Raw genomic sequence first — 24137 nt, 5'->3', positions numbered from 1 at the left:
TCCAAAATATCCTCTGAAACACAGGAACTGTCGTGGAGCCAAGGAATCTTCAGCACCACTCCTTCCCTTGGCCTCAAGTGGTTCACTGTCAATTAGTACTCAAGAGGCCATTTTCTAAGATACTATCTCTGTCAGCCTCAAGATAAAGCTTAAAACACAAAATGTTTTCTGGAATCCATCACACTAATCTTCACAAAGGAAACACATGTGGCTCAGGGTTCCAACGAAAGGAAGGAGAAAATGACAGGATCTGACAAAGCTACAGTGGAACAAATGGCATTCAGCTGTCTTCAGGATCAACACGAGGGTCTCACGCCCCACAGTTTTATGTTTCCTCAGTCACAGTGGTCGACAAACAGGAAGTGTGCACTGCTTTCACTTTTACCAACAAAGATAAACTGTGCGAATTAATGAAGACCAGGAGGTTTTCTTAAGACTAAAAAGCTGGTTTAACGAACTCATAAAAAAATTAAAGTACAAGAAAGAGAAAAATAGGAGAAAAAAAAAAAACTGTGACAGCTTTGGAAACTGACATCAAGAGCAAAAATTAAGTTTACAGTACTAAAATCTAAGAAAATATTAAAACCAAGCATATTTCAGATTTTAAAATAAACAATAAAAAAGAAATGTAAATACATAAAATATCCAATAAAATAAAAAAAAAAAAAAAAACCAAGAGTAAACAGTATTACCATGAAGATACCAAGCTTCTAACTAATATACTTATGAAAACTGGATGATTTGCACTTCGCTTTCTGCTGTTTTACTTGACTCTTCAAGGCACTTAAATCTATTCATGGCTAATAACAATAAGGTTTAAACATTGTAAAAAATACAAACTCATGCACATAACAGTTTTCTAGATTTATAATGAAAATTTCCAAGCTTGAGCACAGCTTGAGAGGACACAAGCACACCTCACTGTGTGACTCCATTGGCGCTCTCGGAAGGAACACAGTGCTTACCAGCTTGCAGCATCGTTTTCAGGCCACACCTGTGGAGCTGACCTTGTTTCTTCATTCTTTTGCTATTTTCACCTAAAATTTTTAGCAAGATGCTGGCACAGTGCTTCAACTGAACCAACCAGTTTCAGTGAGATCATGTAGCACATTTCCAAGGAGAACATGCTAACAATAATAGTATCACTGAAGTAGAACATGCTTGTGATGCTATTGGCAATGTGAAGACCCTGAAGACAGGGAAGGCCTCCTTACCTCTGAACAGAAGTTACCAGCTCCTTTTCCTTCTTCTTCTGACACAGGAGCTGCACTTCTTTATCTTGACATTGCTTCTTAATCTCCTCAAGCTCTTTCTCTGTGTCCATCAAAGTCTCCTGCAAATTCTTGTTTTTTTCTTCAAGGACTTGAAGCTAAGGAAACATGTTTACAGATTATGATGCATACAGTACTAAATATACTGCCATTAAAATTACTTTTATTCTCCAAGTTAAACATATTTGTTTGTAATCTATTACATGTTGGAAGAATGGGATTATGGGGAAGAAGACTGGAAACACTTTCTATAGCATACAAAGGTTCATAAATTTTAAAAATTTTATTTTTATAAAGTGTGGTCAAACAAAAAATATAAAATTTAACATCATAACATCACCATATATATGTCTGCATGTATATCTCTTTCGTATTAAGTACATCCAGACTGTTATCTTGGTAATTCTAGAACTAAGCAAATATCCCTATACACATTACATTTCTTTGCAATCACTGTTGACCACACCCCATGGCATCCTACTCCACTGCTTGCTGTGTCTTGGAAGGGTAACAGCCTTTGCAGCTTATGTAATATACAATACTGCCTACTTATGGATGTCTTATTTTACTATACTTATTTTATTATAAAATGTTCTCCAGGTTTATTCATGTTGAAGAATGTGTCACAATTTCCTTCCACTTTAAGTCCCAACAATACTGTACTCTATGCATGTACTGCCTATTGTAGATCCATCCATTCATCCAGCTGCAGCACCTCACTGCTTCTGTTTTCTGAATATTACTAACCCTGCTAAGAACAGGCTCCAGGAGCAGCACGGCTCTTGGTAGTGGGTATCCTAGTGGGTGCAATGTGCTATGATCTCATGCTTTATTTACTGCTGCCTCTTCCTGCTCATGTAATCTCCTGTGATCCTTAAGTGCCTCCTTTTGTAGAATCTCCCTTACTTTTACAATTTATAAATCAAAATAAAATGAAGAATCTGTCTATATACATATACTGAAGTTATATAAATAATTCTCAGCTACAGATGATTTTTGCCCCCAGGAGAAGTGGACAAATGTCCACTGCTTTAGGACAGAGAAGCAGTACTGTGATCCCCTAGGAAGCAAAGGCCACAGGGACTGATTACAAGGACCAGACATTCCGCAGTGCTCATGTCCCACAGTGCACACACCCTGCAGGGCACAAGGCACACGGCACAGAACAGCTTCTGCTCCCCAGATGTTGTCTGTGCCAAGGTTGGAAATCCATGACTTCAAAGGACTGCAATAATTGGAGTGAATTTATATTTCAAAAGTCTTCAACAGAACTTGGAAAAGACTTTTAATGAGTTATTAAGAAAGGAAAATAGAAGCCAGAGGTGGGAACACACACTATTTATCAGGGTATATTAAAATTACAGTAAGATTAAGAACAGTGAAGAAAATAAACATCTATAAAGTCTTGAAGAACTTTCAATCCCAGATAACACTGGAGAAAAACAAAACTCGAGTAACATAGATATGAAGTAGAGTTAACAGCTAGTTTAGAAACCTTTTAAAAATCGAATGCTAGAAGCCAAAGAGATGGCTCAGCAAATAAAGGTGCTTTGCAGCAACAGCCAGACAACTGAGTCTGATGCCACGAACCAGAAAAGGTAGAACAGAACCAACTCCAAAAGGTTGTGATTTGACCTCCATCCATACCACAGATGTACACAATAAATAAAAAATAACGTTTAAAATGGAACCCTAAAATAGTTACCACATAGGATTATTACAAAGGTAATCATATACTAACAACAAAAGAGAGGTCCATTTATGTTTCTATGAACAATATTAGAATTAATTTGTATCTTAGCAGCAGTATGCAATTTCCAAGTAGCTACATTTCTCAACCATTTTCAAGCATGTCACAGTGGCACATTTGACCACACTACCTGTAGACTCTGACTCTGCACATCATCTAGAGTCGGAAGATCTGCCAGGTACTTTTCCAAGGTCTCAATTCGTCTCTGCTTCTCTTTGTTTTGCTCAGATTCCTTCTGGCATTTCTTTTTCAGGCTGCTGATGTATCTATCTCTGGTTTTCAGCTAAAGAAAAACATGAATTCTTAGTTGTTTTCTGTTACTAAGAATTAAAAAAATCAGTGTTTAATTCTTGGGTGTCAGTGTGACTCAGGTTACAGTAAAGACCATCAGCTCCATAAAAATCTGTCTTAATCCATTCTAAGATTCTTTTTCTTCTCCTCAAAACTCTTATGTATCAGAAATACAAAATTATTATTGCTTATAAATATATAGATATGGGTGAGGCTATTCATCTCTTTATGACTTAAATAATATTATGTTCATTTTAAACTGCACTGAGTTTAATTTGTATTAAAAATATTTAATTAAAAATCTGTATATTAAAAGATTATTAGGTACCCCCAAAAAAGCATGGAAACAAAGCTACAAATATTTTTTAAATCACCAATGCAAATATTCATATCTCTAAAGGACAGATTTCAATTTCTAATTTTTCAAAACAATATTAAAACACTGCTTAGGAAATAAAAAAACAAAATGCATCAGTTGTTATTAAAAACTTGCAAAAAGCAAAGAAGAACTTACCAAATATTTAGGAACCAATAAGGAACTGTGAGCCAACTTACATACTTCAAGCAATTTTTATATTGTACATTGTATATATACAATTTTTATACTGCATCATAAGTGAGCTAGCACCACATTTCCTTTCTTAAAACTCTAATATAAAGGTGTCTCACCACTGAGGTCACTCTGGCATTAACTGCATAAAGTTAACAACTACTACTGCACAAGAATCAGCACTCCTTGTAAACCCCAGTCTGTTCAGGGTTAACTTCAGATTTGTGTTCTCATTTGACTCTACTGACCTTAAATTGTACATCTCAAATTCACAAAACACTTCCACAAGTAACACCAGTTGAAAAAAACAACCAGTCAATAAACAGGCTAATGAAATGAATGGGCTATTTTCAAAAGATGAAGTATAAAAGCATGATAAATATATAAAAACAACAGGTTCAACACCCTTAGCACATAAGGAATATGCAAGTTAAAACTACACTGAGATAAGATCTCACGCACTCAGAACAGCTCTCATAAAGAAAATGAATAAGAAAAACACAGGCGAGGTCATGGGAGAAGGAGAGGAAATGTAAATTAGACTAGATATAATAAAAATCAGTATAGCAGCTACTCATAAAACTAAAAGTGAAATCATAATACAACTCAGCCTATACTGCTTCTGAACATACACTTGAAGGACTCTTAAGTCAACACACCACAATATCTACAAGGCCCTGTTTATTATACATTATTCATAATAGACAACCTACTGAATCATTCTAGGTGCCCATTAGCAGATGAATGAAGGCAATGCAATGGTTTTTTTTATTAGATACTCTCTGTATTTACATTGGAAATGTCCCCTTCCCCTACCCCACTCCTATTCTCCCACCACCTCAACTTGTCTTCATGAAGGTGCACACACTCCTAATCACCCTCTCCACCTCAGTGCCTTGGTGTTCCTGTACACTGGAAAAATGTGTCCTCCCTGGACCAAAGGCCACTTTTCACATTGATGCCAGACATTGCCATCTTCAACTACTTATGCACCTGGAGCCATAGGTCTCTTAATGTGTGCTCAATGGTTGGTGTTTTAGTCCATGGGAGTTGTCGAGGGTTTGGTTGGTTGATAACGTTGTTCTTCCCATGGAGTTGTAACCCCTTTCAGCTCCTTAGTCCTTTCTTTAGCACCTTCATTGGGGTCCCTGTATTCAGTTCACTGGTTAGCTGCAAACATGCTCAGGTACATCTGTATGACTCTGGCAGAACCCCTGAGGAGGCATCTTTATCTGGTTCCTGCCAGTAAACACTTCTTGGCATCAGCAATAGTGCTTGGTTTGGTGGCTGCATATGGGGTAGATCCCTAGGTGAGGCAGCCTCTGAATGATCTTTTCTTCAATCCCTGTTCCTCTATTTGACCTTGTATTTCTTCCCATGACTGTTTTATTCTCCCTTCTAAGAAGGATCCCCATTCTGTCCTTCTTTTTGGGGGGAGGCTTCAGAAGGTCTGTGAATTGTTTCTTGGATAATTGGAGCTTTCTGGGGCTATTATCCACTTATCAGTGAGTACATACCATGGGTGTTCTTTTGTGACTGGGTTACCTCCTGCAGGATGATAGTCTTTAGTTCCATCCATTTGCCTATGAATTTCATGAAGTCACTGTTTCTAATAGCTGAATACTCCATTGTGTAAATGTACCACACTTTCTGAATCCATTCCTCTGTTGAAGGACATCTGGGTTCTTTCCAGCTTCTGGCTATTATAAAAAAGGCTGCTATAAACATGGTGGAGCATGTGTCCTTATTATATGTTGGAACATCCTTGGGATATATGCCCAAGAGTGGAATAGCTGGGTCTTCAGGTAGTACTATGTCCAATTTTCTGAAGAACTGCCAGACTGATTTTCAGAGTGGTTGTACCAGCTTACAACCCCACAAACAGTGGAAGAGTGTTCCTCTTTCTCTACATCCTCACCAGCATCCGCTGTCATCTGAGTTTTTGATCTTAGCCATTCTAACTGGTATCAGGTAAAATCTCAGGGTTGTTTTGATTTGCATTTCCCTGATGACTAGGGATGTTGAGCATTGCTTTAGGTGTTTCTCAGCCATTCGATATTCCTCAGTTGAGAATGCTTTGTTTAGCTCTGTACTCCATTTTTAATAGAATTGTTTGATTCTCTGGAGTCTAATTTCTTGAGTTCTTTGTATATATTAAATACTAGCCCTCTATCAGATGTAGGATTGGTAAAGATCCTTTCCCAGTCTGTTGGCTGCCTTTTTGTCTTCTTGACAGTGTCATTAGCCTTATAGAAACTTTGCAATCTCATTAAGTCCCATTTGTCGATACTTGATCTTAGAACATCATTGGTGTTCTGTTCAGGAAATTTCCCCCTGTGCCTATGTGTTCTAAGCTCTTCTCTTCTAATAGTTTCAGTGTACCTGGTTTTATGTGAAGGTCTTTGATCTACTTCCAGTTGAGCTTTGTCCAAGGAGATAAGAAGGGATCAATTTGCATTCTTCTCCATGCTGACTGTCAGTTGAGCCAACACCATTTGTTGAAGATGCTGTCCTTTTTCCATTGAATGTTTTTGGCTCCTCTGTCAAAGTTCAAGTGACCATAGGTGTGAGGGTTCATTTCTGGGTCTTCAATTCTGTTCCACTGATCTACCTGCCTATCTCTGTACCAATACCATACAGTTTTTATTACAATTGCTTTGTAATATAGCTTGAAGTCAGGGATGGTAATTCCCCCCAGAATTTCTTTTATTGTTGAGAATAGATTTCACTATGCTAGGTTTTTTTTTTTTTATTATTCCTGATAAATTTGCAAATTGCTCTTTCTAACTCTATGAAGAATTGAGTTGGAATACATATCACAGATGTCTCTGTTTCTCTCTTTTGTTTGTGTGTGTGTGTGTGTGTGTGTGTGTGTGTGTGTGTGTGTGCGTGTGCGTGCAGTGAAGGTTAATTGCCATAAAGAATAAGATTTTGTCATTTGAAGGAACAGAAATACAAATGGAGATATTCCATTATATAAAATAAGCCAGGTGCATAAAGATAAATACTGAGTATTTTTTCTCATTTGTGGATCACAGATCTTTTATAGATATACAAAACCACATATAAATGAAATAAAATCTACTTAGTCATAATAAAGGGCTCAATTTAATAACTTGAGGCAATGTCCTTCTGAAAAGAATAAGCTTCACTTTGTTTTTCTATCCTTAATTGTCAGTAAGACCAAGAAACAAGGAATTACAATAAGGAAAAGAAAAAAATTATTGGTGTGGGCAATTGGCTTTAGAAAGTTTCAGTACTAGTTAGAAAGGCACAACAGAGACTTTATTCCTCGACTGGATGCTTAGATCTCTGCCACCAGCACATATTTCTTTTGAAAGTTGATGCATATTGTGTTTTACTATAATATAAATGTATAACTGTGGAGGAAACCTAGGGAACAGGACAAATGATAAACATCCTTTGGGAAGAAAGCAATTGACCCACCACAACCATTCACAAAAGACTCACCTTTTCCTCTAATTTCTTCTTCTCTTCACTAAATTGGCTTATTCTTTGTTTGAGAAATTCATTGAGCTGCAAAACTTCTTTCTCAGTAGATGCTAGCTTTTGCTCAAGTTCTTCTTGGTGAGGATGGGACAATGGTTGCTCTGTAAATGGAGTCTGGCCTGAACTGCTCTCATATTGAGGCTATTGGGAAAAACAAACAAAAACAAGAATGGTAGATAAATATTCAGAAGTTTACCAAGTGCAAAGGGGTTCAATGCAATAAACATCTTTAAGCTATAAAAACAGACTGATCTCATGGTAGATCCTAACCCTTCTGCTTCCTAGGTACAGACTATGATTAAAGGACATAAGTATTTCTAAGTCTTAATTTGTTCATCTATGAAATAGAAATAATAAAGCCATTTTGCAATGTTTATTGAACAAAAAGTTTGCAAGCTCCTAGCACATGGCAAAAATTCAATAAAAGGCAGCTACTATTTGGCTTAAAAACATACTTAAAATGAAAATAATGTATTACACACCTTTATCCCATACAAGTAAAACTTTTAGGGAAGTAATTAAACACAACAAAAAGTGGGTGTGGTGGTAAGTTCTCATAATTCCAACATTAAAAACAAAGGAAAGAAGATTAAGAGATCAAGTCCAGAATGCGTTATATAGTTAAGACCCTGTCTCAAAAAAAAATACATGAATATTTTCTTCATAAGCAATCATTTCAACTACTTAAACTCAATAGCATTAAAAGACTGGTTCAATACTAAATTTTATAGAGTTAGGGGTTTGTCCATGATAGAATGTGATCATACACTTGTCTAAAGTCATGCTGGCACCATACAAGTGCTCAAAAAATAATCATAGAATGGAAAAAAAACAGTATGGTTTCTTCCATTTAGAAAGATTTGATGCAAATTCTTCTAGAGGAAAAGGCGATTCTCCTTGGGTTAAAATCTGGAAGGGACAGACAGAAAAAATACATATATTCCTTTAGATGAATCAAACTGAAAGTATTACATTAACAAGGAAGGTGCTATTATCCAACATATATTTACAAAGTATACCCCTGTCAGTCAGGATTATAAAGCTAGCAAGTTACAGAAAAAGGTTAAAAAAACACAGTTAAGACTAAAGTACTAAGCTGGTGGCAGATACAGTAGTTAGGGAAACGTGATCTATAGAAGTGACTTTGAACAAGATCTTAAGGCACTATGGTTTTGATAAAAGCAGGCATACATTCAATTTGTTATGAGCAGGAATATTTCAATGTAGCATACTCTGGCACTAGCTTTGAATTCAAATTTTAAAGGAGAAGTCCTTAGACAACTATAGCACAGAAAACAACATAATGAGGTGGCCAAATAAAGGTCACATTAAGTACAAAGTACTGGGGAAGAGGAAAACGAGGATAACATTTGGAAAATGAACAACAAATGTGCTTTAGTGGGATAGCAGCTTTTGAGACATTTCTTTAAAAATAGGCGAATTTTGCTGTATTGATCGGGTTCTGTTTGTTTGTTTGTGAACTTGACACAAACCTACATATATTTGAAAATAGGGAATCTTAACTGAGAAAATGACTCCATAAAATTAGCCCATAGACAAGTCTGGGGGCATTGTCTTAATTGATGATTGACTGGAGGAGCCCAACTTACTGTGAGCATTGGCATTCATGTGCAGGTGGTCTTGGGGGTAAGAAAGCAAACTGACTCTTCAAGTTCCCTCTCTCCAATGTTGGGCATTTTGGTAAACTCACCCCCAATGAGTCCTGAGAGTGTCCTACCTCCTGGGTCTCTGCCACTCTCTAGAGAGTTCCCCACCTGCCACCTACCCTCCAGCCTGCTTATCTCCATCCATTCTCTTAGCCCTCTGAGTTTTATGCCTGCCCCCACCCAATCTGATCCTGTTCTCCTTTGCCCCTCCCCCTCACCTCTTCCACCCAGGTCCCTCCCTCCCTCTGCATCCTTCCCCCTTCTAGGTGGAAATGAAGCATCCTCACTTGGGCCTTTCTACTTGTTACACTTCTTACAGTCTGTGGGTTGTATCGGAGGTATTTTGTACTATTTGGCTAATATCCGCTAATCAGTAGGAGACAGGACAGGGTGGGGGGGGGGCAGGGTGAGGGACAATGACTGGCATGTAAATAAATAAATAAAATTTAAAAACAGAAAGCAAACTGAGCAAACCAGGAGATATACGCAAGCATGCAGCCTTGTTCCAAGGCTTCTGCTTCAGTTCCTGTCTCAAGGTTCCTGCCTTGAGTTCCTGCCCTGACTCTCCTCTTGAAGTGCTTTGGGCTATGGTGGTTTGACACAACAATAAAAACCCTAAGACATCTGGCAAGAACAAAGAAAGATATCTGGAACAAATAATAAACCAAGGCAGAGCACACACTCTGTGTTATGGGTTACAGGAGAGAAATAAAAAGGGAAACTGAAAACCTATTAGGGGACATTACAAGTACTGAGTTCAATCTCAATTTCTAAGAAATAATGGCACAGAAATAGTTTTAGATAAATAAATTAATTTTTAGGCTTTATAAGTCTCTGCATCCTCTACATTTAGGCTGGTAATTTTGGTGACAGGAAAGCAGAGTCCTAGTTTCATTCTGTTGCTAGATAAGCCACTCTGACCAAAAGCAAATTGGGAAGGAAAGAGTTTACTTGGCTAATACTTCCAGGTCACAATCCATCATTAAGGTAAATCAAGGCAGGAACCCAACACAGGAAACTGAGGCAGGAAACTGCTTGCTGGTCAGGCTTAGCTAGCTTTCATACATAATTCAGGACCATCTGCCTAGGGACAGTGCAGTTCACAATATTCTACTTTAATAAGCAAGACAACACTGCACAGGCATGGCCACAAGGCAATCTGAGCTAGGCAACTCTTCAATCAGGACGTTCCTCTCAGATGACTCTAGGCTTCATCAAATGTATAATTAAGGCTAACTAGACAACGAGGCAAAAGAACGAGAGAACACTAAAGCAAAGCCTAGGAATGGAGCTGTCATTGTTTACTAAATACCTATATAACACTTATTAACAGGTCGACTGACACTGGACCTAAGATCAGTTACAAATGTGTATGCAAGGTCTAGGGCAAACATTAAAGAAAAACTACTGAAATAAAATGAAAATACTCATATAAAATGTTTAATTAAAATGACAGAAGAAAAAAAGTGTTACACCAAAACAGAGTAACACATAACAACAGAAAATATTTACACAAGTGATAGTTTTATATTAAATCAATTATGCCCATAGTCATTATAAATATCCCTGGTTTAAATGAACCAATTTAAAGATAACAATTGTTAGACTGCATCAATAGCTTATATGAGAAGCACTTAATAACACAAAAGTCTTTAACCGCATGAAAGTGGTACCAAAATACCTGGGGTAGACTGAGAGATGGTGACAGAATGGCAAGAAGAAACACATAATCCACTATAGTCACTGGAGGCTCTCCCCAGCTCTGCAGGGTCGGCCAGCACAGAAGGCAGAATGTCAATGAAGACTCACTTGCTCCGGAAGCCCATCAAACAGCAGGGGACAGACATCCATACATTACTCATTCCTGCACCACACACTTCTCACATTCCTTTCAAACAGTCACCAGGAAATCAACATGCTGCTTCATAAATCACATTCCAAAAGCCTGAAAACTCATCAAAATACCTGTCATTCAAACACAGGTAAGTTACACTAGAAACTACACACACACACACACACACACACACACACACACACACACACACACAAAATTGAAACATTCCTAAAGCAGTGATAAATAATATATGATTTAAAGAGGAACTCTCATGTGAAATATAAAAAGTCTCAACTAAAATATAACTGAAAATTTGTGAAAAAAATAAATTCTGTAATAAAGTGGTGCTCAGAGGAAATTTATACAACTAAATATAAATAAGAAATATAAAATTAACTAAGTCTCCCATTTAGTAAACTAAAAAAAGTAGACAAAGTTAAATCCAAAGTAAAAGAAGAAAAGTATACCAAAGCAAAATCAATGAAATTAAAATTAAGAGATACAGAAAATTCAACAAAGACTGAACATATTTACGGGCAATAAAAATCAGTAATTCTTGAGGTAGGCCAGGAGAAGACAGTCCTTTAATACACTAGTAAAGAAGTTCATTAATTATTAACACCCTAAAACAGAAACCATCTGGCCCTAAAATCTTAAAAAAAAGAAAGAAAGAAAGAAAGAAAAGGAAGGAAGGAAGGAAGGAAGGAAGGAAGGAAGGAAGGGAGAGAGAGAGAAATAAAGAAAGACCATAGGAAAGGAAAGTGATGGAGACTCTGGACCATCTGCACTGGGGGTGTGAGTCTAGATCATACAGGGGACCACAAAAGAATTCATTGATAAGCTGACTTAGAGAGCCATCTACTGGCCTCAAACACTGTTCACATACCTTAAAACAAAACAAACAAAACAAAAGGCATGCTTTTGTTAATACAACTACTGCAATAATTGTCTAATACCAGAACAACATTTATTCAGGATGGAGTTATAAGGAAATGTTGAATGGCTCTACTAAAAATACTGTTTTCGAAGCAAATTATACTAGTTGTTTAGTATAATACTACTTTTCACATAGCTATACTATTAATCTCAGGATTATCCCACAGGGACTGGCTGTTTTGTAATCGAAACTAAAGCAGATAACCAGAAATGAAATGTTGTGATATATGTGGGATCAATGTTTAAAAAAAAAGCTAGGTCACTATGCTAATGCCTATAACTTGCATAAGTCTTATAGCTACTTGGTGTTTAGGATTTTCTCATTTCAATGTGTCTGATTAGCTTATTTTTTTTACAAATAACATATTTGGCTCTTACTCTCTCACCCTCTCTGTCCCTTCTTGCCATTCCCTCAACCCCTCTCTCTCTACCTGGCCTCTCCCTCTTTCCCTCTCTCCCTCTCTCCCTCTCTCCCTCTCCCTCTCCCTCTCCCTCTCTCTCTCTCTCTCTCTCTGTCCTCCCTCCCTCCCCCCCCCCCCCTCTCTCTCTCTCTACCTGGCCTCTTCACTCCCCCCCTGCTCCATCCTCTACTCTCCTCCCCATGTCCTAAATAAACTTTATTCTATTTTTTAAAAACACACATTTGAGGGTACAATGAGGAAAAAAATCCACTTCAAATTAGTTTTGACATCTAGGAATAAGACCTTAACAACAACAAAAAAAAAACCGAAAGTAATCCCACGAACCACAGCTTGTTATCTCTCAACATTCATTTGTCACTTTTTAGTCCCAATAAAAAAGATCAACAGTAGTTTTCTTTTGGAAAAAAAAAGCAATTACCAAATGTATATAGAAAAATGTGAAAATGAGTTTTAAGGAGAAAAAACTCTTAAAGGGAGAGAAATAATTGAAGAAAGAGGCCATATGAGTTTAAGTCATCCAGACCTTATGTCTATCTTCCCATAGATTACACAGGCAGGCTAGGCTTATTCATAATTCTATGCCCTGGTCACAGTCCTTTACATAGATCATGTGGAGCCTATTCCCAGTGGACACATCTGCATTACAGCTCCTGTATGTTTGGCTCAGTGAACATTGCAAAAGGAAGAGACAGAAAATTTTTAACAGGGAAATCAGCAGTGAAACAATCCCTCCTAGATATGGCTATATAAACAAAATCCAAACAGCATCAGCATCAGTGAACCTGTTAATATAAAATGAGAAAGTTTTCATGGGTTTACATCCCTAAACAAAGAACTACAGAGCAACTACTGCCTGCTGGGAGAAGGATAATTAGCCTCTCACAGAGATGAGCACCCTATTGGATGTCTAATGTAGAGTGGTGAGCCTTGAAACCATATATGTGAAAACAGCAAAAGAGACTCAACAGGGTGTGTGTGTGTGTGTGTGTGTGTGTGTGTGTGTGTGTGTGTGTCACACACACACACACACATACAGATGCATAAAATTCATAAGAAGAGTCAGAGTAAGACAATCCAAAGCAAAGAGAGCACTGCTGGAAAGTCACAAGTTGAGTAATAGGCAGACAAGAATTGTGGGAACAGAAGTGCAGTGACAGCGAGAAGCCTCGTCCAGAGGATAAGCCCGGCAGCCATGGTGAAAAAAGACAGTAGTTCCAGCCACAAGCAATGCACACCTGCAAACTACAAATCCAGTTGTGGGTTTTGGTGAGAATGACTCTGTAGAGAGAAGTTCCATTTTGTCATTCCATGTGGCTTGGGGGGGGGGGGGTGTCCAGGTACCATTTTGACAGAGAAAGTGCTATTTAAAACTGAGCTACTCTGGGGATTTGCGAATTAAGAGCTTACAGTTGTGATTCAGGGAGACAGAGTCAATCTGAGAGCCCCAAGGTGAGGAGCAGCTGCCTTAATAATGGAGAAGGACCAGACACAAGCCTGAAAGTGCAAGTGGCAGGGGAGTCAGGCAGTAACAGGTACAGAGCAGTGTAGCTGTATTCTTAGCATCAAGTCAGTGACCTTGGAACCTTGAGGTCTGACAGTACTGAATCTGCAGTCAGTGGGTGCATCAGCCTCTAGAGCTACCCATAATCACAGAGTTCAGTGGCATAGACCAAGAAGCTGAAATACAAAAGATTATAATGGCATCCACAGCCACTTCCTTGTGGCAAGCAATACTTAATACTGAGTGGATTCTGAAAGTACACAGATAGGGCGGCCTATAGAATTACAGTGCTGTGTTTGCTTCCTGACTTTCCCTGTGACATTAGCTACCCCAGAGTTTATAAACAGGGTTTTAGAGAGTGGGAGAACATGTCTACCTACACAGTAGTACAAAGCTAAAACTGGTGAGCAAAGGCTACTCATATGAAAAGAAAAACCACTGAAGATGGCACTGCCAGCCCAGTAAAGCCCAGCAGCAGCATAAATCACAGTAAAAAAAAAAAAAAAAAAATATATATATATATATATATATATATATATATATATACAAGCTCTACCTGCTGGGCATGATGTTGCATGCCTGGAAGATGAAACCATCAACTGCAGGAACATGGGAAAGGTTATATGTCCTTAGAAAAATACATGGATAAAGGAGAAGTAGGAACAAATTCATTATTTCCAACACAGTAAACCCCTAATACCAATAGCAGAGAGAAAATAATTATGAAAAGAACAAAGCATATCCAATTACCCAGGAAAAGAGCCAACAAAGTGACAGCAATTAAAACCGCATCTTTAGGTGACATAGCCCTACTCATCATAACCAAGAAGACCCAAATGAATAAAACTGAAGATTAAAGGGAGCTGCTACCAGATTCCATTGAGAGCCAGATGATCTTTGGGAAATACTTTGAAACTGATAATCCATAAAAAAGAAAATGTACCAGAAATAAACTCCCAAACATAAAATTCAAAATTAAAACTAAAACATACAAACATATCCACGAGAAAAAACTAGCCTGCAGCATTAATAGTTCCCCACAAAAGGAACGCTCAGAACCAGAAAAGATCATTCCTGAAGTCTACCAAACCTTTAAAGAAAATTTATTGCTAACACTATGCAAGCTGGTCCTCAGAACAGAAATGAGAGAAACACCATCAAGCCACTTATACAAAGCCAGCAACCTGACACAAAGTCACATGAGAATATAACATCACCCCATGGGCCAGTAAACCCAATGAACCTATATCTGAAAGTTATTTTAAAAAAAAAAAAGTACTTGGAAACTAATTCAAGAATATAGGAAAAAGATAATATACCATCACCAAGTTGTTTCCTTCCAAAGAATATGAGGATAAATGAACATATATAAACCAATAGATGTAAAATACCACATTAATAGACTGAAGGGCAGAAAAGCCTTTATCCCTTTTGTGATAAAATCCCCAAAGAAACTAGAAACAGAAGAACTCATATCAACAAAATAAAGGCTACATACAACAAACCTAGAGCCAATACTAACTGGAAAATAATTTCCATTGAAATCGGGAATGAGTAGCATCCACCCTCCACTCCAGCTACAGAAGTTTTGAGGTCTTAGCAATAAGATAAGGAAATAAATACATACAAACAGGAAGGAAGAAGTCAAACTATTCCTGTTTACACATGGCATGACTCCATACTTACCAAGACTCCAACAACTCTGTGAGAAAACTCATAAAGCTGATAAAAACACAGCCAACAAGTAGTTTTTAAGTAACTTTCCTATATTCCAAATAATGAACACTCCACAAAAAAATCAGAAAAATATAATTACAATTATAATACTTATAACAGCTCCAATTTATAACTCCAAAGAACCAAACCAAACAAAAATCCCCAGTAATAAAATTAACCAGGGAGGTGAAAGACATTAACAATTAAAACTTTTAAACATGGAAGAACAGAAATTGAAAATATTCTTTCAAAAGAAACTAGCACACTGATAGATACTCTATTTCCATCCCCAACACCATGGTAACAAACTGGCAGAATTAAAACTAAGGAGATGGTTAAATTAATAACAGTGCAATCCCTATTTTTATATCCTATAATCCTTCACAGAACTAGAAAAAAAAGTGAAATACGAAAGCACCAAAAATCCTAAATAACAAAAGCAATTCTAAGAAAAAAGAACAACACTGAAGGACCCAGGACAGCTAACCTCAAATTATACTACAGATCCACAGTAACAAAATTACCATGATAATGGTACAAAGGCATATGTACAAGATAAAATGACGGAACCAGAGATAACGTCACACACTACAGCCACTCAGTTTTTGACAAGAGTGCCAAAAACATTTTGGAGAAAAGAGACTCTTCAACGAAATGGTGCTAAACAAGCTGGCTATTCACTTACAGAAAAATGACATAATGTACATACCTCTCACTTTAAACATAAATTAGAATATAGATTCACAACCTTAATGTCAGACCTGAAACTCTGAAATTCTTAAAGAAAAACACCCCCAAACACGAAAGAATGCTTGCTGCCAAACCTGAAGACCTGAGTTGGATTCCCCACATCACATGATGAGAAAACCAGTTCCTACAATCTGTCTTCTGACCACACACATCATTGCACGTAATCACAGGGACACACATATATGCATACATGATAAATATTGAAAAAATAAAAATACCCGAAGATATAAGCACAGGCAAAAGGCTTCTAGAAAGGATTCCTGTAATCAGATAGCAGTTGTAGGAACTGACAAATGGCAGAGTATGAAGTTAAATTTTCATCAGTAAAGACAGTCTATAGAATGGGAGAAAGTCTTTGTCAACTATATATCTGACAGTGGATCAACACAAAGAATCTAAAAGAAAATTTTAAAATGTCAAAACAAAACAAAAAAGAAAATCACACCAAATTATCCAAGCAATAAACGAGCAAATTTTCAAAAGAAAAAGTACAATGGCTAATATTTAAAGAAACTATCAGCATGTTAGCAATGGGGAAAAGCATACAATGAAATTCTCTCTCGCTCCAGTCAGCACAAAGCTACACACACGAGAGACACTTCTGTACTGCACTTACTGCTGCACTATTTCCCACAGTCAAACATGGAAGCAACCTAGATATCAATCGATAATAGATAAAAAATGGAAATATATGTATACAGAATGGTTTTGTTCCTCTGCAAGAAAGAAATAAAACTATTATTCACAGAAACATGGATGAAATGGAGATCATGTTAAAAAAAAAAAATAAGCCAGGGCTAGAGAGGTGGCTCAATGGTTCAGAGAACTGACTGCTCTTCCAGAGGTCCTGAGTTCAATTTCCAGCAACTACATGGTGGCTCACAACCATCTGTCATGGGATCTGATGCCCTCTTCTGATGTGTCTGAAGACAGCTACAGTGTACTTTTATGTAATAAACAAATAATTAAAAAAAAAGAAAAATAAGCCATAAGTAGAATCTAAATTTAAACATACAAATATGCATATATACAACAGAAATCTCATTTCTCAGAACTAATTTGCAAAGATAAATGTATGTTGAGTAGTAAAACAATGTTTACAAAAGGTTATTCATTGTGACATCATTTATTTTTATTAGATACTATGTATTTACATTGGCGATGTTATCCCTTTCTCCCAGCCTTGCTCCCATTCCCCTTCCTCTCCATTTGCCTTCACAAAGGTGCACTCCCTCCTAATCACCCTCTCCAATCCATTACCTTGGCATTCCCCTACATTGGGAAAACATGCCCTCCCTGGACCAAAAGCCTCTTCTCTCATTGATCCCAGACACTGCTATCTTCTGCTACATATGCAACTAGATCAATAGGTCTCTCAATGTGTGCTCAAAGGTTGGTGTTTCAGTCCATGGGAGTTTTGGAGGGTTTGGTTGGTTGATAATGTTGTTCTTCCCATGATATTGCAATCCCTTTCAGTTTCTTCAGTCCTTTCTTTAGCACCCTCATTGGGTCTCTATGTTTGGTCCATTGGTTAGCTGCAAGCATGCTCAACTGTATCTATATGACTCTAACATAGTCCCTGAGGAGGCATCTCTGTCTGGTTCTTGCCAGTAAATACTTCTTGGCATCAGCTATAGTGCTTGGATTGGTGGTTGCATATGTGGTGGATCCCCGGGTAAGGTGGCTTCTGAGTGATCTTTTCTTTAATCCCTGTTCCTCTATTTGACCTTGCATTTCCTCACATGAGTGTTTTGTTCTCCCTTCTAAGAAGGACTAAGGCATCCCCATTTTGGCCTTCCTTCTTTCTGAGCTTCATAATGTCTGTGAATTGTTTCTTGGGTATTCAGAGCTTTCTGGGGCTATTATTCGCTTATCAGTGAGTGTATGCCATGTGGGTTCTTATGACATCACTTATAATATAGCCAAATAGCAAACAACCTTAGCTTTCATGAGTAAGAGATGGTTGAATGTATTGTGATTTCCATAAAATAGAAAAGAAATGTAAATGTAGAGAACAAACAACGTGCATTCTTAAGAACTGCTGTAAGTGTACAGAGCCACAATGTGTTTTTATCTGTTTGTGATATGCACCAGCTCTGGAAGGGCACCCACACTCTGAAGGGCACGTATTCTCTGTGCGTGGGGGAGGCTGTGAGAGAACAGAGGGAATAAAGTAGCTGGGCACGAACTCTGCAAACTCACCATGACTTCAGAACACTGATGGAAGATGCTCTACATGAGTAAAATACAGTATATGTACAGATTTATTGATCCACTCCAAGGTGCTGTAGTCTTACCTGTAAACTACTCATGTAGGAGTCTTCACAGTTCACATAGTGTCCTAGCATAGCATGCTGTGCCCTTAGCTCATTATCCCTTATCCTTTCGTGTAGGTGGTTAATTTGTTGCTTCTGCCTGCAAAACATGAAGTGAATACAATATGAAGAATAAAACTTTTCTAAAAAACAGTGAAGAAAACTTTTAGTGTGCTGATACTTTTACACATGTAAAAGTTTTGTCTCATCTCAACCATTGAGGACAATTAGTTAATGAAGCACTTTTCCTATGTGGAAGTATAAAAAAGAAAAAGGAAAACCACAGGGTTGGAGAGATGGCTCAGTATATAAAGTGTTTGTCACCCAAGCAGGAAGAGCACATTCAAACCCCCAGAGCCCATGCATGTCAGTCAGGCATGGTAGCTCTTGTAGCATTCAAAATGAAGAGACGGAGGATCTCCAGGGCAAATTAGCTAGCTAGATTAGCTGGAATTGGGTAGCCATAGTTCGATTAGAGACCCTGCCCCAATAAATAGAGGGGAGAAGGATCTAAGAAGACAACTATGATCAACTTCAGACCTACATATACATCTAAGTACGCTGCACATACTTGTGCACCTACACACATGTAAGTAAATATGAATGCACACACATAAGCAAGACTGGAAGAAGCTATTTATAACACAGTTTTATATATATATATATATATTTGTGTGTGCAAACAAATGGAAGTCTATGTATTACTTTCTATACTCCATATCCAAAACTCCTCAATAGAAAGTATTGTTCAGAGATATCCTTTCCACAAAAATAACAAATATCTACTTTTGCTTTTTTAATTTCTTCCTCAGTACATATTATAATTATTTTCCTGTTCTGAATTTCAAGCTAGGTTAAATTATTTTTTCTATTAACGGAGTTGTGAAAATTGCCTGAGATAGGCATGACCTGGTACTTCATTTGTGGCTAGCATCTGAAGCAAAGAAAGGACTGCTTGGGACCATGCCCTAACCCTGAGGAATCTAATTCTAGCTCACCACTGTTGGTACTGGCCTGTAGAACTGATCACCTGAGACTGAAACAGTATATGTAAATATATTGATTCAGTAATGCTATATACATGAATATAAGCAACTAGAGTAAAAACTAAACTATCAAAAATGTATCTAGATATTAAAATTTAACTGATAACTATGATGCAAATAAACATTTTTCCTTCACTGACCATCTCAAAGGAAAGGATACTAGCATGAGCAAATATTAACATTATTTTCCTATCCATTTTTTCCTCTTTGATTAGTACAAAAGTCGTTAACTTTTGTTAGAGCATCACCATACATGTGCCACAGTTCACTCACAGTTCTCTTCCCTGGCATCCCTCCCCCAGGTCTTCTGAACACCTGTCTGGTCCCTTATCACATGTATTCCATTACTCTATTTCCTCCCTCATTTATGACCTCTTCCTTCCCTGTCACAATCCCAGTCCCAGTGTCATGACCTATGCGTGCATACACACACACACACACACATACACATGCACATGCACACGCTCAAATATATATAATTTTAAATTTAGGTTCCATAGATAAGAGTCCATCCATTTTTTTTGACGGACTTCACTTTTTGTTGTGGCTGTATAAAATTCCATGTACTGTGGTCAACATAACATTTTTTTATCCATCTTTTGATAGACATCTAGGCTGGTTCCATGTCTGAATTACTGTGAATAATTTAACGATAAACAGGAATGTAAAGAGTATCTTTGTAGTGTATTGACTTAGGAGTTCTTTAATTATATGGCCAAATTGGTATGACTGAATCACACAGATCAACGGTCCTTTTGGGGGGAACATTACTGGTTTGATCTCTCTGATGGCTAATTTAAGCTGTTGCAAAATGGCTAGTATTTGAACATCTAGTTCATTTTTAAGGCTTGGGAATTTTCTGCGATAATCTCATTGACTAGATCCCTTACGTCTTTACTGTTTATTTCATCATCTTATTCTATCCCACGGGTTCTCAGGACTGGTCTGCTCATCATATCCCAGAGTTCTTAAAACTTTTTCTCATGCAGCTCTTCACTGATATTTGCATGTAGAATTTCATCAACCCCATCTTCCATTGTAATGACTATTCCTCCTCCTCCTCCTCTTCCTCCTCTCTTCCTTCTCCTCTTGGACAAGCCTACTAATGATGCACTCTGGCTGACTGAGTTTTTCATTTCCATCATCTTTTTTTCAAAACCTCAAATTCCTAGTTAATTTTTTTTATTATGCTGCTGAAATTTTATCCATACTATTGATTTTTTTCCCAACCATTTTGTTAACTCCCTCCTCTGTATTGCTTACTGTCCTCAGATTCCAGGTTCTCTTTCTTATTTTTGATCATTTTTACCAGAAAACATTTGAAAACTTCACCTGGCATTTCATTTATTACAATATATTTGAGTTCAACAGTTAAAAACTTACCATCTTTTGAAGAAAGCATGTTTTGCCACACCACCTCCAGCTCATCTCTCCTACCCCTCCCACTCTCTTCCTCACTCCCTCTCTCTCCTCTCACTCTCCATTCCTTTCTCACTCTTAGTCTCCTTTTTTCTTCCTCTCCCTTATCCCATGTAGCCCAAGCTAACTTCCAATGTGCTATGTAGCCACTGACAGTCTTGAGCTCATATTCCTCCTGCCTTCTTGTCTCTATCTTCTGAGTCCCAGGAACATAGGCATTCCAACTACAACCAGTTTTAGATGGTTCTCAGTAGCAAGCCTAGGGTACTGTGTGTTCTAGGCAAGTATTCCACCAACTAAGATATGTTCCCCGTTCCCTTAATTCTTGACTGATCATTTAGCAAATACTAGCCTTCTTTAATCCCTCTTTGTGCTGTTGGGTACTGAATGTAAGCATGTACTTATTGACACAAGCATTTTAATACTAAGCTGAGCTGTGTCTCTAGCCCTGAGTAGCCTACACTTGAAGGTTAACAGTTTTTGGAAGTAGCTGCTGCTTGTCCTTTGCTAAGGATCTTTCCTAAGGATCAGGGCAGCTGATGCTGTTAAACTTCCTTCTCCAGATGTTTTCAGCTATCCTTTCCTTCCTTCAGTTGTCCCATTGCTTCACACAAAAATAAGCAACAACTAAACCAGCAACAACTGGTTACAGAAAAATTATCCTCCTCAAATGCTTTCTAAAGTATCTTAATGAAGTACCCTTGATAATTCCAAAGAGGAGATATAAATGATGTACACCCATGTATTTTAAAGATAACATAATGCAGTAACCTTATGATTTCTTGCTCAGAATAATCAAGAGACTTTCTATTGAAACTAAATGAATTCTTATTGATAAATTTGGTTTTAAAATACAAAAATTTCTTACAATGTTATAAAAGAAATGATTCCATAATTCTTACTGTAGACAATGTAAACTTTAAAATATATCCTTTTCATATTTAGGTAGTCTCAAATCTAATATATAGTAGTCAAAAGAACTACTATATTTTAGTGTGGCTTTCCAAATTTGACAGTCTCTAAAGGCAAATATAAGACATCACCTTGCAGCTCTCACAGTTCCATGTAGCATATGAAGAAAGGACAGAGAATATCTCGAAACCATGAGTTCCACTAAAGCCAATGGAAAGCGTGTCAGAAACCAAACAGAGAAACTTATCCTCAGTTCTGATAGCTCTTGCATGCCATGGACTGGAGAGGGCAGACTTGGGACATTAATTTGTTTATAATTTTGAATTTAAGTAGTGAATGCAACTGTAATTGTTTCACTGATCTAAACTTTTTTGTCTACCATTGTGAGTAATTGAAAAAGAGACTCACCTATCAATTACAATTTCCTTCTGCCTCAGAAGTCCTTCTTTTATTTTCAGCACTGATTCCCATTTACTGAAATCCTGGAAGCCAGGAGGTGAATAACTCTGACGAGACGATCCAGTTAAAACCTGCACAAAAAGTTTACACATTTAGTATGCTTTCTAAAGGGAATATCTGCATATAGTCCAGTATTTTCCTAATGGTTTCCATTAAGACACAGACAAATATCTCTCTCCTTTCTGTTCCATCCCACATTTAACAAAATAAAACAAAACAAACAAACAAAAAAGCCAGAGAAGCCAGTAAGCAGTCCTGCCATGGTTCTGCCTCGGGTCTCCAGCCTTGAGTTCCTGCCCTGACCCTCAGTGATGAACAGACTTAAGATGTCTTCATTGATCACTTATTGTTTAGGACATCAGGAAAGAGCTTTAGTAGCTAGAAGCAGTAAACTATCTAAGCCTCTCCTGCCAAGTTTTCAATCATGTATAAATAGGAGTTTTCTAAAAACCGGTCAGGGTCAGAAAGCAGTACAATGAAGAAAGAAACTGTTCTATGGTTCAGATAAACACTACCAGGAAGATTACCACAGGGAAGAGATAAATACAGCACCTAAGTACCCAGACTGTAAACTGTCATAAAATCATCATTTAAGTTAACTTCATTAACATTTCAAAATCACAGATATTTTCCCAAGTATAAGACATTACCCAAAAATAACTATTACGTGAATAATTCAGATGGTTATTTGTCTCCACTACAATTGTAAAATCTAGTAACAATGCATTTAGACTTTAAGAAATTTTTCAAATACTTAACGTATATCAACAATAAAAGCCAATATGAAAATGGGATAAAACTATAAGGGGATCTTGAAAGGAGAATAAAAGACTTCCTTTTATTGACTGATTATTTACTTACTTGCTTATTAATAAGGGTCTAGGTACCAGAGTACATGTGCTCTGAAAGCAGAAGGAGGAATGGAAAGGTTTAAGAGAAGGAATGGGTGGGAAGATGGAGAAGAGGCTGTGGAGTGATGATTAACCAAAACTATATGAACACATAATAAAACCTGATACTTGCTAAACTAATTTAAAAGTAAGACTTTGAATGTGGTATTCTGTGTAGATACAAAGCTGATACCCAAAACCATAGATTACTGAACAAAACCGTGCCCCCCACCAAAGTTGTTGGTCCAGGAGATTCCAGTCCTTTAAAATAATACAGGCAATTGCCACTATTGCAATTTGCCCACCAGATGGTAAAAACCCAATTGTTGAAGACACCATGAGCTCTTTTACAGGACATAGACAACCTACCAGGAACTGAGTGGTAAGCTTCCTCCCTGCTAACTAGCTTTCAGAGTGTTACAAGATACTCAGTTGGCTGCTGAAGGCAAACTGCCATCCACAGAATTCAGTTAGACCCTTTATGCTACACCACAACCAGTAAGGCAAAATGTAGTGCAAAAGTGGCAAGTCCGCTGTGCGGGAATTCAACCATCTTTTATTGAATGTGAAGTCTGGTCCATAGGTGGAAATTTAAGTCTGGTACTATAAACCACGTAAAAAGCTATTGAAACAATATTTTCCTTGTGGTTGATGATTTAGCTCCGCCTACTTTCTTTCATTTTTTTCCCCCTCCACTGCTGAACCCACTGTTGAGAACACCCCCACAATGCAACAAATAAGGAGCAATATTCTGGCACACAAAGGATTTTTGAGAACTATATTCTGTCTATGAATGACATCTTCTTTAGCTAGCTACTTCCTGTGCAAATCAGCTCTCCAAACACTACCTAGCTGACTCTGAATATATGTATGTATACATGTATATGTATGTTATGGT

The 24137-nt window shown here is 37.5% G+C and overlaps 1 protein-coding gene across 1 annotated transcript in view; it reads right to left on the bottom strand.

Annotated features, from left to right (window-relative positions):
- The window catches only part of CEP85L (centrosomal protein 85L), a 112556-nt gene that overhangs the window by 27047 nt on the left and 61372 nt on the right, over positions 1–24137 (bottom strand). The window contains exons 4-8 of the mRNA XM_080938237.1: positions 22299–22420; positions 18496–18613; positions 7334–7513; positions 3152–3304; positions 1215–1369 (exon numbers count right to left, since the gene is read on the bottom strand). Of these exons, the coding sequence (XP_080794363.1) occupies positions 1215–1369; positions 3152–3304; positions 7334–7513; positions 18496–18613; positions 22299–22420 (728 nt within the window). The remainder of the gene's footprint in view (positions 1–1214; positions 1370–3151; positions 3305–7333; positions 7514–18495; positions 18614–22298; positions 22421–24137) is intronic.

This window comes from Micromys minutus (genome assembly GCF_963924665.1).
Source record: "Micromys minutus genome assembly, chromosome: 25".
Classification (NCBI taxonomy): domain Eukaryota; kingdom Metazoa; phylum Chordata; class Mammalia; order Rodentia; family Muridae; genus Micromys; species Micromys minutus.
This window is presented reverse-complemented; position numbering and strand designations above follow the sequence as displayed.